Genomic DNA, 15,503 nt, shown 5'->3' with positions numbered 1-15,503 from the left:
CCATCAAGGTTCCCTAAAGGTTTACTGGTATCTGGTCGTCATCAGCATTATATTTACCATCGAGGTCGCCTAAAGGTTTGATGATTGGTATCTGGTTGTCATCAGAGTTATATTTACCATCGGGGTCGCCTAAAAGTTTGATGACTGGTATCTGGTCATCGTCAGTGTTACATTTACCATCGAGGTCACTAAAAGGTTTGATGACTGGTATCTGGTCATCGTCAGTGTTATATTTACCATCGAGGTCGCCTTTAAGTTTGATGACTGGTATCTGGTCATCATTAGTGTTATAATTACCATCAGGGTCACCTTAAGGTTTGATGACTGGTATCTGGTCATTTCCAGCGTTATATTTACCATCGTGGTCGCCTAAAGGTTTGATGACTGGTATGTGGTCGTCATCAGTGTTATATTTACCATCGAGGTCGCCTAAAGGTTTGATTACTGGTATCTGGTCGTCATCAGTGTTATATTTATCATCGAGGTCACCTAAAGGTTTGATTACTGGTATCTGGTCATTATCAGCATTATATTTCAGTATTATATTTACCATCGAGGTCGCCTATAGGTTTGATTACTGGTATCTGGTCATTATCAGCATTATATTGCAGTATTATATTTACCATCGAGGTCGCCTATAGGTTTGATTACTGGTATCTGGTCATTATCAGCATTATATTTCAGTATTATATTTACCATCGAGGTCGCCTAAAGGTTTGATTACTGGTATCTGGTCATTATCAGCATTATATTTACCATCGAGGTCGCCTAAAGGTTTGATGACTGGTATCTGGTCATCATCAGAGTTATCTCCTCCTAAGTCTATGCCTGCTTTCTTTTCCTCATTTGTAGCCTGTATCAGCATGTCATCGTCATCATCGTCATCAAATATTCCTAGAGTCTCCTTAGCTCTTGTCTCTTGTACAGGAACACTTTGCTAAAATGAAGCAAAACTATTTCATTATTTAAATTATTTATTTACATTGCTGAAAATTAATATCCATGTTTTATATTATATCAAAACAATTACTGTATTTACTGCACAATGATTATAATATTCATAATGTTTATTTCATGTGAGTAACACTATAGATCCCTCCCTCACAGTGGAGGCTTAATGGCTCATTTCTTTCATCTTAATAGCAAATTGAAAATTTAAGATATTGGAAAAGTGGCTATACCTTTATCATTCTGTACATAAAACCATTATATTGACAGAATTTAACAAACCTTTGCATCTAAAGACAGTGTGATGTCCTCCATTAATCCCAGCTGGCCCTGTCAGAAATACCAATGTCACATCTATAAGTATAAATGTCACACTAAGTATCCACTTAAGCTAATTAAAATTCCAAGACTTAAACCATTTCATTTACACTAATTGTAGTTTATGGAAATGAGGCAAGTACTACACTAATTTAGTTTAAATATTTATGTTCTTAAAATACCCTTTCAGCATTATCACCTGCATTATCCTCATCAGGTAATAAATTAAACATACCTCTTGGTCACAAAATGCCAGCTCATTTGGTTTTTTTGGGTTCCATGCTATGGCAGTCACAGAAAATTTCTTAGGGTGGCGATACCTGTTTGACAAAAATCCAAATCATTAAACTTCAATATTTTACTTTCCTATCAGGTCTGGCATCAATAAATATCATTATTTTTCATTTTAGAAAAATTATCGATTGATTTTAATACATTTAACATGGTCGTTGTATTACCATATTCAACCCAATAAGTGTCCCTGTTTCTGTTAGTGACCTCCTGCATTTTCAGACTTAAGTTTCACTTAATACCATATGTTGACTCAAATACAGACTGAAACTATGAAAACCATATAAGTTTCTCTATTCAATTTCATTTGTAAATTGATTGATTAAGAATGTGTAATAATTAGTGTTGGGAATCGGCTGTAAAACCACAACATTATAAACAGATACCATTTATAGAAAACTTTCCTATGTTTATGTATTAAACTTTTTATTTTCTCTGAAGAATTTGAGGAAGATATCCTGTGCCAACCGTACAAAGAGGTATTTTTTTTAATTCAAATTATTGTTTATCTAACATGTCTAAGACATTTTGAAATGTGGTTTTGCATCAATATACACATAATAAAGGTTCAGAACAATATAAGATAAGCACAAGTTATCTCCCATTTAAATAATCAATTATTGACTATCATAATCAATAGTCTTTATGAAAATCCTAATTGATCGATCATCGATTAAAATCGAGAATCGTTCAGACACCAGTAATAATTTCGTAAAATATTAGCTCAAATATGGCGTTATTACGAGCCCCTTCATTTTATAAAAATCTTTGAGAAATTTTAACCATTTTCACCCATTTTGGCCCCGCCCCTCTTGTCCTTGGGGGTCATATAATTCACAATTTTTGTAAAGGACCTTAAGACCTTTCCATCTATGAAGAGTATTTCATTCTACTAGTTCCAGAATTTCAGAAGAAGATTTGGCCTATTTGACCCCTTTTGACCCCGCCCCTCAGGCCCCCAGGGTCAGCCCTATCTAGGGCTGGATCAATATATCGATATACCGATATGTATCGGTTTTCAGCAGTGTATCAAATATCGATATGCAAACATGCTGTATATCGCGGTATCGTTTTAACAACTTAACCTACTGTTTTTATTATAGAATGAGGAAATTCCAAACAAAATTTATTCTTGAACATCATTCAAGTAAGAGCATTTCAATCAAAAGGAAGTGTTTAAAGCATCTGTGTCACTTAGATGGATTAGAAATGTCTTTTCATAGCTAAGAATATGAATTGACAGAAATAAAACAACACATATGGTGAACCAAATCAAATGTCTGGTAGGTTTTTGCCAGGTCATAGAATGTTTTATCAAAATTGTCTTTTTTATATATATGGGGCCGCGGTAGCCGAGTGGTTAAGATGTCCCGACATATTACCACAATCCCTCCACCTCTGGGATGTGGGTTCGAATCCCATGTGGGGCAGTTGCCAGGTACTGACCGCTGGCCGGTGGTTTTTCTCCGGGTACTCCGGCTTTCCTCCACCAACAAACCTGGCACGTCCTTACATGACCTTGGCTGTTAATAGGACGTAAAACTAAACAAACCAAATGTCACAATATTCAAAACACAATGGTCAACTGAATTTGAAAGAGGTCCACTGTATCGTCAATACGTATCGTGTATTGTTTCAGTGTATTTTCGATATGTATCGTATCGTTTTAGACCTTCCAATACCCAGCCCTAGCCCTATCATTTGCACAATTTGGAATCCCCACCCTATAAGGATGTAACCATTGTATTATGGGTGCTATACCATGCTTAGTTTCAGAGAAGTCGTTTATATGAAAATAGCCAAATTGGCCCCTTTTGACCCCGCCCCTTAGGCCCCCGGGGGGTCAGCCCCATCATTTGCACAATTTGGAATCCCCACCCTATAAGGATGCTACCATTCCCCACCCTATAAGGATGCTACCATTGCATTATGGGTGCTATACCATGCTTAGTTGCAGAGAAGAAGTCATTTATATGGAAAAAGCCAAATTGACCCCTTTTGACCCCGCCCATCAAGCCCCCGGGGGGTCAGCCCTATCATTTGCACAATTTTGAATCCCCAACCTATAAGGATGCTACCATTGCATTATGGGTGCTATACCATGCTTAGTTGCAGAGAAGAAGTCATTTATATGGAAAAAGCCAAATTGACCCCTTTTGACCCCGCCCCTCAAGCCCCCGGGGGGTCAGCCCTATCACTTGCACAATTTTGAATCCCCAACCTATAAGGATGCTACCATTGCATTATGGGTGCTATCCCATGCTTGGTTTCAGAGAAGAAGTTGTTTATATGGAAATAGCCAAATTGACCCCTTTTAGCCCCGCCCATCAGGCCCCCGGGGGATCAGCCCCATCATTTGTACAATTTCCAGTTAATAGCCCATAAAGATGCTACCAGTCAAATTTTGTTGAAATCCGACCAGCGGTTATGGAGAAGAAGTCGATTGTTGACGGACGCCGGACGCTGCAGTATCCCATAAGCTCACCTCAGTCCTTCGGACCAGGTGAGCTAATAAACTATAGTAAACTTGACCCCCCTCCACAGGGGGAAACAGGAGACCCCAGGGTCATATAATTCACAATTTTTGTAAAGGACCTTAAGACCTTTCCATCTACCAGTTCCAGAATTTCAGAAGAAGATTTGCCAGTTCCAGAATTTCAGAAGAAGATTTGGCCTATTTGACCCCTTTTGGCCCCGCCCCTGACGGGGTCAGTCATGTAAAATTGTTAATAGGATTCAAAAGCCACCTCATAGGGATATTTCTGACAACAATTGACTAATTTCCTATTATAAATGACCAAATAATGCTCCAAAATGTGTTTTCCTATATAAACTATAGTAAACTTAACCCCCTCCCCAGGGGGAAACCTGAGACCCCATGGTCATATAATTCATAATCTTTGTAGAAGGCCTTGAGACCTTTCTATCTATGAAAAGTATTTGCTTCTACCACATCTGTGAGTGGAGAAAAAGATTTTTGAAGTTTTAGCCTATTTGACCCCTTTTGGCCCCGCCCCTCAGTCGTTGAAAAATTGTTAATAGGATTCAATGGCCATTTCATACTTATAATTCTGACAACATTTGACTTATTTCCTATTACAAATGACCAAATGATGCTCAAAAATGTCTTTTCTCTATATAAACTAATAGTAAACTTGACCCCCTCCCCAGTGGGGAAACGCGAGACCTCAGGGTCATATAATTCACAATTTTTGTGAAGGACCTAAAGACCTTTTAATCTATGAAGAGATTTGATTCTACCATTTCTGGAATTTCAGATGACGATTTTTGAAGTTTTAGCCTATTTGACCCCTTTTGGCCCCACCCCTCAGGCCCCTGGGGGGCTGGGACCATATAATTCACAATATTGGTTGACCTTTGGCTATGGAAGGTTTCTGCAAAATTACAACTAATTTGGTTCAGTACTTTTGGAGAAGAAGTCAAAAAAGTGAATTGTTTATCGTCATACGATGCACAACGGATGACGCACGGCGACGGAAAAAAGGCGATTAGAAATTGCATTTTCATTATATCATTTTGTTAAAACCACAAATACAGAAGAGATTAAAAACTGCATGTCTATGATGTGTGTTGTCTGTGATCACCTGTCCACACATTTCTTTGTATTAATGTCCCACACCAAGATACTGCCTTCTGATGATGCTGCAGCCAAAATCTTTCCATTGGGAGACAGTGCCAGGATAGACAATACCTACAAAAGAATAACAATCAACTCACCAATATTTAACACTGGTGACAGTAAGCATACTCAACTATTAAAAATAATGCTTTCCTAATACGGTAACATCAATTAGTCCCACCATCGAGTGATTGCAACGTCATCTTTGCGATATCAAAATCACCAGAAGGAGGGACTAACATATGGTAATTAGTATTTTAGCCATGTTGTTTTGGGATCTCAAAATCCCCATATTGGTTTACACATTGTCATGAGTATTTCATAAGAATGCTAAAAATATCATTCTTTAACATTTCAAAGAAGATCGAATATCATTGCAGGTTGTTTGTCATAATATACTGCACTTTTAAACAATCTTACATGTAAAATTTGTAATGTTGACTTACCCCTGCTATATCTTCATCCCGAAAAACTCCAACTTTTTTCCAGTTTGATCTTTCATAAATGTGGATTTCCTTTTCGACAGGAACATAAAGATTCTGGAATAAATATTAAAGAAAATTTTGTAATGAACAGTTTCCTTTTAATGTCTGTATACTTTAAATTTTCAAATTATGAAAATAACAGCTCACTATTTCTATCAGGTTAATCCATTAAGAATTCCCTTTCAAATTTTGTTCAGCAAATGTTATTATATTTAAAAAGACCTGTTATTTTAATACCTGCTATTAAATGAATATTAATTTATTCCATTGCTTTTTCCAAAACTCCAAGCAGAACCAACCTAACTAAGAGTCTTCACATTCAGTTGTGAATTTGAATTGGGGTGTAAATATTCAAATTTAATTATAAGTGACACATACCTCTCCTTTTAAATCCCAGCATAACCGACACATGGTTTTAGATAAACTGGAAATATTTTTTTGAAAATATAAACAACATGATAAACAAAAAATAATCAACAGTTCAAAGCAAACTCAAATATTGCCCAAAAATAAATACTGTAGGAAAGACTGAATATCATGGTTTTCTAAAATTCAGGAGGATAAAGCAGCATAAAAGTTGTTCATATATAACCTTCATAACGTAGAATATTCCATCACAAAGGAGGTACTAAATTTGATCAACTAAAAAATCCTGTATCAATTATATTTCTATTACATTACATTCACTGGCAATTTAAATATACATGTATACATAACCTGTTGGGATTTAACAGTAAATTTTCTCTATGTTTCATAAATTTACCTGACATCATTTGTTTTGGGAAGAATACTCATGGAGTTGACTTGAGATTGTTCTTTGTGTTGCCATATCCTCACTGTACCATCACAACTGGATGAGGCCTGGAGATCCAAGTTAAAATTTGTATCAAACAATTATTGTTATAATGTCAAATTGTTTTATACTGCAAAACCTTATAACGCGAAAACCATGGCTTTTTTGAGGTCTTTATGAGGTTACCATTAAATGCGGTTCATTTCAAATACTTTCTTTTCCTTAAGAATTTCTTTTAAATAAAACAATTCAATAATAGTTTTAAGATTAAGACAAAGTTGTCATCACTATTCAGTGAATTAAATTTGTGGAGAAAAGTAAAGAATATAATACACTTTTTTTGTAGAAGTGTCATGGTTAACCGAAATATGCAACCGTACTGTTCAGTTTGGTACGCTGATTCTTTGTTTCGGCTTGATTCATTAAAAAAATTAATGTCCTATATTACCTGTAATTTACATGTATAAACTGTAGTGCTGATTATTTCATTGAAAATACAGAGAAACTATTTGACAATCCTGAGAAATACACCTGTTGACTGACATATAAGCTTACATGTATATGTAACACGTGTACAAGTTAAATCATTCAGAACATCTTTTTTTTGCTGTCTGCGGACATTTTTATGCAAATAAATATTATTTAAATGATATATATCCATTATTGTTTGATATTTTATTATTGTTGATGTTTTTATTATAATTTTCTCGATAACAATCCCGCAGAATATCAACAGCTAAATCAAGCCGCCATTGTGTTGCGATTGTAAAACAAGTTTCCTTGGGCCAATTTCCCATGAATATTAAACCATTTTACGATTGAACATGAATGCAATTAAATTTTTTTAATGGTTTTTGTTTGAAGTAAAATTTTGATAGAGAAAAATACCATTTGTTTGAGTGGTGTAACTTCTTTACATCTAAAACAAAACTTGTTTTTGATAGTAAATAGACTTAAATAGTGTTTACATTAGATTTGTCTGAACTGAATCGAATAAACCGAAAACTGGTGTAAAAAGAATTCGAAGAAACCAAATCGAGTGTCATCTCTACCGTTTTGTATGTCTCACATTGAGCATAATACAGGTTACAGTGGTGAGAGTGTATCTTAAGAAAACAAAAATAATAGGATAATTGTAGTATACATGATTAATCTGATCTGTCATGTGAGTTGTCATTTCATAGGGGGAAAAAACACCGGACAAATGTTTGAAGAGAAGGATTGAAATATTTTCAGAATACTGCTTAACTGTGAGGCTGTACCTACCACATACTCCTCCTTAGGGTCCAGTGCCACACTGAGAACTGGGGCTTCATGACCTTGCAGAGTCTTATGACTACATGTGTCCACCTCAACTGTCTTTATGGTAAAGTCACTGGAAACAAGTTCAAATCTCATAAATCATGATTTGTTATTTACCATTTATATATGGAATAATATACTGTAAAAATTTCACTTCAGAGGTTTTGCCAGTCATTCTAAGAGTTTTATTATATCATTTCCAATGTACACTGTATTTTCATAATTTCAGTCAGTATTTGAATCTGGTTATAGATAGCACTTTCAAATTTCTTTGATATATTTGGAACCAGCCACATTGTCTGAAAATTTGATGTGAACTTTTACCATAGTAATAGGAATAATACTTGTCCTGTACATCTCATGTGAAAGTATAAAAATTGTGGTCAAAACAGGAAGTGTTATTTAAAACTCTTAGTAGTATCTACTTTTGGTGATGTTTATTATTATTTGATGAATTAGATGCTGCAGAGCGTGAATAGCTTCTTTTGAATTTTACATGAAATGTGCAATATGGAATTATACTGTGACCCTATTAACCCAAGTTGTACTACCCTTTACCTTGAACATGCTACCATGGTCTTGCCAGATTGGTTTACAACCATATGATTGACAGGAGCAGTGAAGCGTGTTAATATGCCATCAGGTCCGCCATCAGGGAAGGTATGAGCTTGGATAGTATTAGTGTCGGAGGAAGTGAAGAAACGTTCATTCTACAAAAACAGGTTCAATTTTTCTTATTGATCTGTATGCTTGAAGTCTACTTTTCAATGTTAATATACATGTACCACTTTTAAGACCATGTTTTTTTGGGGAATTTGTTTGGAAAAGTTCAAGATTCGGTTTTCTAAATATGGTTGTCTAAATAATGAAACTATTGGTTTCAAAAATGCTCTCACTGAAGAAAACATATACATATTACATCAAATCCCTTTACAGGTGACATGATTCAGTGATCATGACATAGCCACCGTCTCATCACATGCCTCTATATGGTGAACGCATTTGTTCTGGCTCATGGTAAATGACTACTCCCACTACAATAATATTTCACGTATATTAAGCTTGTTATTTATAGGGAAATTCATACTGTTCTTCTAAAACATTACCTTATACACTATACCATAGACACGGTCACCAACTCTGTGAGAGACTGCATCGTCATCGTCTATTCCAGCCCAGACACGAACATCTCCATCTGTACCACATGTCAGCAAATGCCTTGAAAATATTGAAATACAAGATTATAATTCTGTATCAAATATAAGCAATATCAATATGCACTGTTTAAACTGTTTTCTTGCTCATTTTTTTCAATTTTATTTATGTTTTTAAATTAAAATCATGTGAGATGTTTTAATACTAAAAAATACTGTAAAACTAAATGCTATAAATTCACCAAACTGGCGATCATATGCATGCATACTATAATATTAGCAAAGCGCTTTCTAAGTTTGAGTAATGGGACCTCTTGAAAGAGTGACCTCCCCTTTCTATTTACGGACAAGGGGAAACCGGAGAGTCCAACTTAACCAGAACTAACATAATTTCCTATAGAGAAATAATCTGAAAACATCAAGAATTATTTTCTCACAGCAGTGAGATTCTGAATGTTATCAAATTGATCAGGAATCGTTGGGGGAATCGCAAGGGTATAAATTTATTGGCATACCAACTTCCATATAATTCATGGATCCAAGGACGTAGATGAGAAGGATATATATGTCACTCAAAGTTTTGGATGAATACGTCGCAAGCGTTTTAATGCTTGTGCACTGTGATGTCTTTTGATACCCTGTAATCCTCCAGTGCAACCTTTAGTGCTGCCACGATACGGCAAGATCGTACCACGATATATTGTGATATAGAGTCACTGTATTGCAATTATGTACAACAATATATTGTGTTTTATTTGTGAGCTTAAAATATCAAATATCATATATGTCCTTAACCAAATATATACTTTTGTATAATCATTATGTTAATCTGAACCCTATATTTAATAATAAAAGCAACACTCTTGTCTATTTTTCTAATTTTATTACATATTTGTAAATAAAAGTAAAAAAAAAAAAAAAAAAAAAAAAATAACAAACTGAAACAAGAATAATTAAATGATATGGCAAATTTTAAACTTCACAATTGAGTTTTAAGTATGTAAATTAACAAATTATGTAACAATTGATAGTGTTTTGTCCACGTTTCGTGCTGAGTTCATTTTATACTTCGCCCCTAAGACATGTTGTAGTGTTACTTGATGAGGGGCTGAATTTACATTCATAGATGTTGCTTTCTTATCATCATTATTCTGGTCATCGATAAGATTCTTAATGTTTTTGGTGTCATGTCTAACCTTTCCTGGGTTATGCTGACCATGTGCGTAGTCAAATTCGTCGTTCCCCCGATACTTCACGCTAATCCAATAATATTAGATCTCGATATTGAGAAAATTCTGATGTGCAATATCGAGATCTAATGCCCGAACCCTATACGAGTCTTCGCAAGTTCCGCCCTCGAATTAGAGCTGAACTTTGACGCTTAATTACCAAGTGAAAAACTTACCAGAATGTCAAAAAACATGTATAGCGTGAATCAGTAGTTATCCATGAACACATTCTGGTATAAGACTATATATGACATAACATTAATCCACGGAATAATCACACATTTAAGAGCTGACCCATAGCATCGCTGTATAATCTAGGTTAATTCCTATTCAAATTTTCGTCACTTCCGGTTTATCAAATTATAGTACGGTGTATCAAATGGAAAGATAATTTTAACAGTGGTAACCAAGGTTGTTTATATGCACGGAAACAAGTATTTTTTATTAGTTCTGATTGATTCTGGAAATATTTAAATGAATTAATGCATTTTTGTCGAAATACTGCAAAATATTTCATAGATAATGATACTTTTACTTTCCGTCACCATTCCGTAATTTGTACCAACCGAGTAAAAATGGCGACCGGGTAGACTTACAAATAGTGGTGGGGGTATAGAAATGTCTAAATTCGGTATAACAGTGCAATAGTGACGTTTTGAATTTTGGATTTAACATGATTTGGGATAATTCTTTCAGGATATAAAAGGTTAGTGTAAACACAACTTGAAATTTTGAATCTATATCGAGCCCATTTCTGCGCCGTGTGAATCCTGCCTCGATTGTAAGAGGTTAGACACGACGTAATGATCAAAAGTGTCTCGTCGTGCTATACCTCTAACATTGTTGGAGTATACTTCACGCATGCATAGCAGATATTACATACCGCTACCCCGGCTGTTATCATCTGTTTATCTTCTTTTAAACAAAAGAATTCCCACACGGCACTTTTTGCCTTTCTGTTTGGGACACCTGTCCAGTTTTCAATGTTTGTGTCGGCCATGTTAGGTTTTATCTGTGTGTATGACACGCTTGTTTAAGTGAGCGTTTAATTCAACCGAAGGGAGGCAATCGGAATATTGTTATATCGTGAAAAACCGCTACATGATTCCTGTATCGCGGTACGATATATTTTCACAGCATATTGCAATTTACCGGTATATCGATATATCGTGGCAGCACTAGCAACCTTTGATGTAGTTTGCAGGTGTAAGGGTTACCGTCTTACTTTCTGAAGCGAGCCATCATTTCACGAGATTTCATTTTTTTTTATGAAAACTTACGACATTTCTTCTAAATCTTCCGTCCTTAAAACAAAGATTAGACATAGTGAAATTTGTTGAGGTTTACATTGGTATTTTATTTGACTCGATAAAGACAAGTAGTTGTTGAGAAAATAGTTTGCATTCTCGGTTCATAGGCGCCTCGCGTGGTGTTTAAAGAGTGTAAAGAGACAGTGACAAATCCTTCTCACTTAGGCGATACAAAAAAATATTTGTGTTTCCGAGCAAACAAATAACAACCTAAATTTTGTTTGGTTTTTCACAAAATCCGGAATTTTGGTACAAATTCTGAAAATCTATAAGACACCAATAATCTCCTGGGAATCAAATCCACTGTTTGTATATAAGGATGAATAAAGTTTACTTCAGTTTTCCACCGCAAGACTGGGATGAAGAGAAAAAAAATATTAAAAAAAAAAAAAAAAATGAATAAATATCCCTACCTACCGACTCTTCATTTTTAAAGGGTGTTACCAGAAACAAGAATATTTTTTATTTGGCCTTATAAATCCTTGATGGATCGAAGTTATACATGTCAGTTACTCAAGAAATATTTTGTGGGTGTTTAAAATTTCCATATCTCAGCAGGGCATGCGCATCCTTATCAAATTTTTCGCTCCCAAAAATCAAATTTAACTCTACGAAGCACATGTCTACTGTATTTGTCATAAAGGTAAGATGTTTAATTTTGACTTTTCAGATTTCTGAAAAATGATGATTTAATTAAATTCTGAATCTGTTAAAAGTCCATGGTCGACTGGATCCCCTGATTGGAGTAGTAGAATCGCAAATATCCAAAATTATCTAAAGAAAATCTGATAGCTGATTCACTCCAGGGCAGTCTCATGTCACGAGAAGATCAAGGGATACAAAAAGTGACTGTTGGAAGCGATACGTTGGAAGCACAGGGACCTGGCACAACTTTTTTAAACTAACAGTATACATATATATATATATATATATTATAGTATCAAGGGTATGAACTAGGCGGTCGAGAAAAACGGACCTATATCTTTCCATTGAGTGCTTGATGAACAAAATTGGCCAAGTATTGACGAAGTTATGGCTTGATGAATCGGGAAATTTACGAACAATATGCCAGGTAGACATTTCCCTATCCGGTCGAAATGTCGTCTCGGCTCTAATGGGCACCTCAAAAACCAAGCCAAAATCACAAAATCTACGCTTGTGGTGGTAAACAGTACCGATAACTGTGTTCATCCACAATCTCCTTTGGAGGTGTCATGACCCGTACTTTGTAGAAACTCCATTTAAACATCGTGTAGCTCATTTACTTTAACCGTCACCGCCACGTTCGTTTGTTCTTTGGAACACTTCTCGAGTTCACCGACAAGCACAACATAACATAATTTGCATAATGTAGTCATGATATGTAAAGTCGAGAAGCGTTCTGAAAGAAAAATGAACATGGCAGTGACGGTTAAAGTAAGTGAGCTCAATAAACTCAAAGACATCACAGCTCCAATAATCCTTACAAAAATATTTACATGCTCATTCTCCACAGGAACACTTCCCCACGACTGGAAACACGCAAATGTCAATCCCATTTACAAAAAAGGCGACAAATACAATCCCGCAAACTACAGACCAATATCACTCACATGCATCACATTCAAATTAATGGAACATGTAATCACCAGCGCCACCATGTCACATCTGGAAGCAACAACATACTTTACTACAAACAACACAGCTTTAGACCTTCCAGATCGTGCGAAACCCAACTGGCCACGTTCATACACGACCTCACACAAAACCACAACAACAACACACAGACAGACATCATAATCATGGACTTTGCAAAAGCCGTTGACAAAGTACCACACAAACGCCTTCAGTACAAACTCAAATACTACGGCATCACAGGTAACACACATGCATGGATAACAGATTTTCTTTCACATCGCACCCAGACAGTAATACTTGAGGGCAAACACTCACACAAAAAATACCAGTAACATCCGGAGTCCCTCAAGGAACCTGTCTGGGCCCCATACTTTTCTTAATATATATCAACGACCTACATGAATACATGAAACACAGCACCCTTAGACTTTTTGCAGACAATAGTATCATTTACAAGACCATACACAAACAAGAAGACACACAGAAACTACAACACGACCTTGACAATGCAGAACAATGGGAACACTACTGGCTAATGCAATTTCACCCCGACAAGTGCAACGTCATCTCCACTACCACCAAACGCAACAAAATCCACCACAACTACACTCTCCATATATATATATATATAACCACTCACTTGAACACGTCAAACACAGTAAATACTTAGGCCTCACACTACAAAACAACCTCCAATGGGACAAACACATTAACAACATCACCGCAAATGCAAACAGAACACTAGGTTTCCTAAAACGAAACCTCACAATCAATTCACCACACATTAAAGAACATGCATATAAAGCACTTGTTAGACCCAAACTAGAGTACTGCTCCTCTTTCTGGGACCCACACAATACTGGCCAAATACAACAAAAAGAAAAAAACTCAACGCAGAGCAGCACGATAAGTACACAACAGATATCATAACACTTCTTCAGTCTCAGACATGTTATACACACTCCAATGGCCAACACTACAAACACGCCCTCTACAATCACGACTCATCCTCCTATATAAAATCACACACCATCTCGTTGCCATCAACCCAGAACAATACCTAACACCTGTAGACACCCGCACTAGACACACACATCCCTATGCATAGACACATCGCAGCCACAAAGGATACATTTAAGTACTTCTTTTTCCAACACACTGGAATCTCCTCCCTGTGGCAAGAGGACAAAACACTACACTGGAGGGCTTCAAGGCAAACATAAACAACGTAGCCCTTGAAGCCCCCACTCACAAATAAACACCTCATTTTTATCATGTTTTTAAGCTATCTACTTTTATCTATTCCAGCACCAGAAGAGAAAAAAAATGCACTGTATATAACCCCTTCCCCCACGCCACTGAGCCGATCACTCACCTAAAATTGTCACTATTGACAGATGGTGATAAACCAAAGAAGCTACACATGTTAAATGGAGTTTCTACAAAGTACGGGTTATGACATCTCCAAAGAAGATTGTGGATGAATACAGTTATCGGTACTGTTTACCACCACAAGCGTAGATTTTGTGATTTTGACTTGGTTTTTGAGGTGCCCATTAGAGCCGAGACGACATTTCGACCAGACAGGGAAATGTCTACCTGGCATATTTTTCGTATATTTCCCGATTTATTAAGCCATAATTTCGTCAATACTTGGCCAATTTTGTTCATCAAGCACTCAATGGAAAGATAAATTATTTCTCTTTAAGGTAAGATATCCGTCAATGTTGTATAGAACCCATTTATTAAAATAATCACGGTTTTTAAAAAACAGGTCCGTTTTTCTCGACCGCCGAGTTCATACCCTTGATACTATAATATATATATGTATACTATTGGTTAAAAATTTTCGTGTCATGTCCCTGTGGTTGGAAGAGCCTAAATCTGTGTTTATTTAGTGAGCGTTAAAAAAATGTTGTTGTGCTAATCGATAATCCATCAAAACGATCGCCACAGCATTTACTTTCTATCGTTAATGTCCAGTAAGCACTTGTAGACCCATGCTAATAATTTGACCAAACTGCATAATGTACATCAATGTAAACAATCACAATGAACTTCAAATCAAAGCGAGAGAGGGGGCGAAACGGATCGACATTAATTCTTAAAATTATCAAGATAAGCAAAATATAAAGACATAAAGTTCAAGTGTATCATATTATTACTTTCCACTTTCGTCGAAGCATACGTCTGTATGTCCATCGCTGTGAGCATATCTTAGAGGTTGCACTGTCGGCATCTTTTCAGATGTTTCTTTCCCGCAAAAGTTGTTTTTGGCGCCAGGAACGTTCCGCAGCAAATGTCATAATATTTACAATATAAATAATGTTATTTCAATTATGGATATAAATTATCAATAATTATAACAGACAAATAGATAAATTACCGAGAAATATTTGGAATTTTTATTTGCAGC

General features: G+C 35.9%; 1 protein-coding gene across 1 annotated transcript in view; it reads right to left on the bottom strand.

Moving 5' to 3' along the window:
* Positions 1–15,373, bottom strand: part of LOC138318801 (WD repeat and HMG-box DNA-binding protein 1-like) — a 37,085-nt gene extending 21,712 nt beyond the window's left edge. Inside the window, exons 1-11 of the mRNA XM_069261505.1 lie at positions 15,253–15,373; positions 8,884–8,995; positions 8,336–8,487; positions 7,742–7,850; positions 6,446–6,543; positions 6,061–6,106; positions 5,644–5,736; positions 5,163–5,269; positions 1,502–1,586; positions 1,231–1,278; positions 757–937 (exon numbers count right to left, since the gene is read on the bottom strand). Coding sequence (XP_069117606.1) covers positions 757–937; positions 1,231–1,278; positions 1,502–1,586; positions 5,163–5,269; positions 5,644–5,736; positions 6,061–6,106; positions 6,446–6,543; positions 7,742–7,850; positions 8,336–8,487; positions 8,884–8,995; positions 15,253–15,326 — 1,105 coding nt within the window. The 5' untranslated portion in view covers positions 15,327–15,373. The remainder of the gene's footprint in view (positions 1–756; positions 938–1,230; positions 1,279–1,501; positions 1,587–5,162; positions 5,270–5,643; positions 5,737–6,060; positions 6,107–6,445; positions 6,544–7,741; positions 7,851–8,335; positions 8,488–8,883; positions 8,996–15,252) is intronic.
* Between the last annotated feature and the right edge of the window lie 130 nt (positions 15,374–15,503).

This window comes from Argopecten irradians, chromosome 3, assembly GCF_041381155.1.
Source record: "Argopecten irradians isolate NY chromosome 3, Ai_NY, whole genome shotgun sequence".
NCBI classification, from domain to species: domain Eukaryota; kingdom Metazoa; phylum Mollusca; class Bivalvia; order Pectinida; family Pectinidae; genus Argopecten; species Argopecten irradians.
This window is presented reverse-complemented; position numbering and strand designations above follow the sequence as displayed.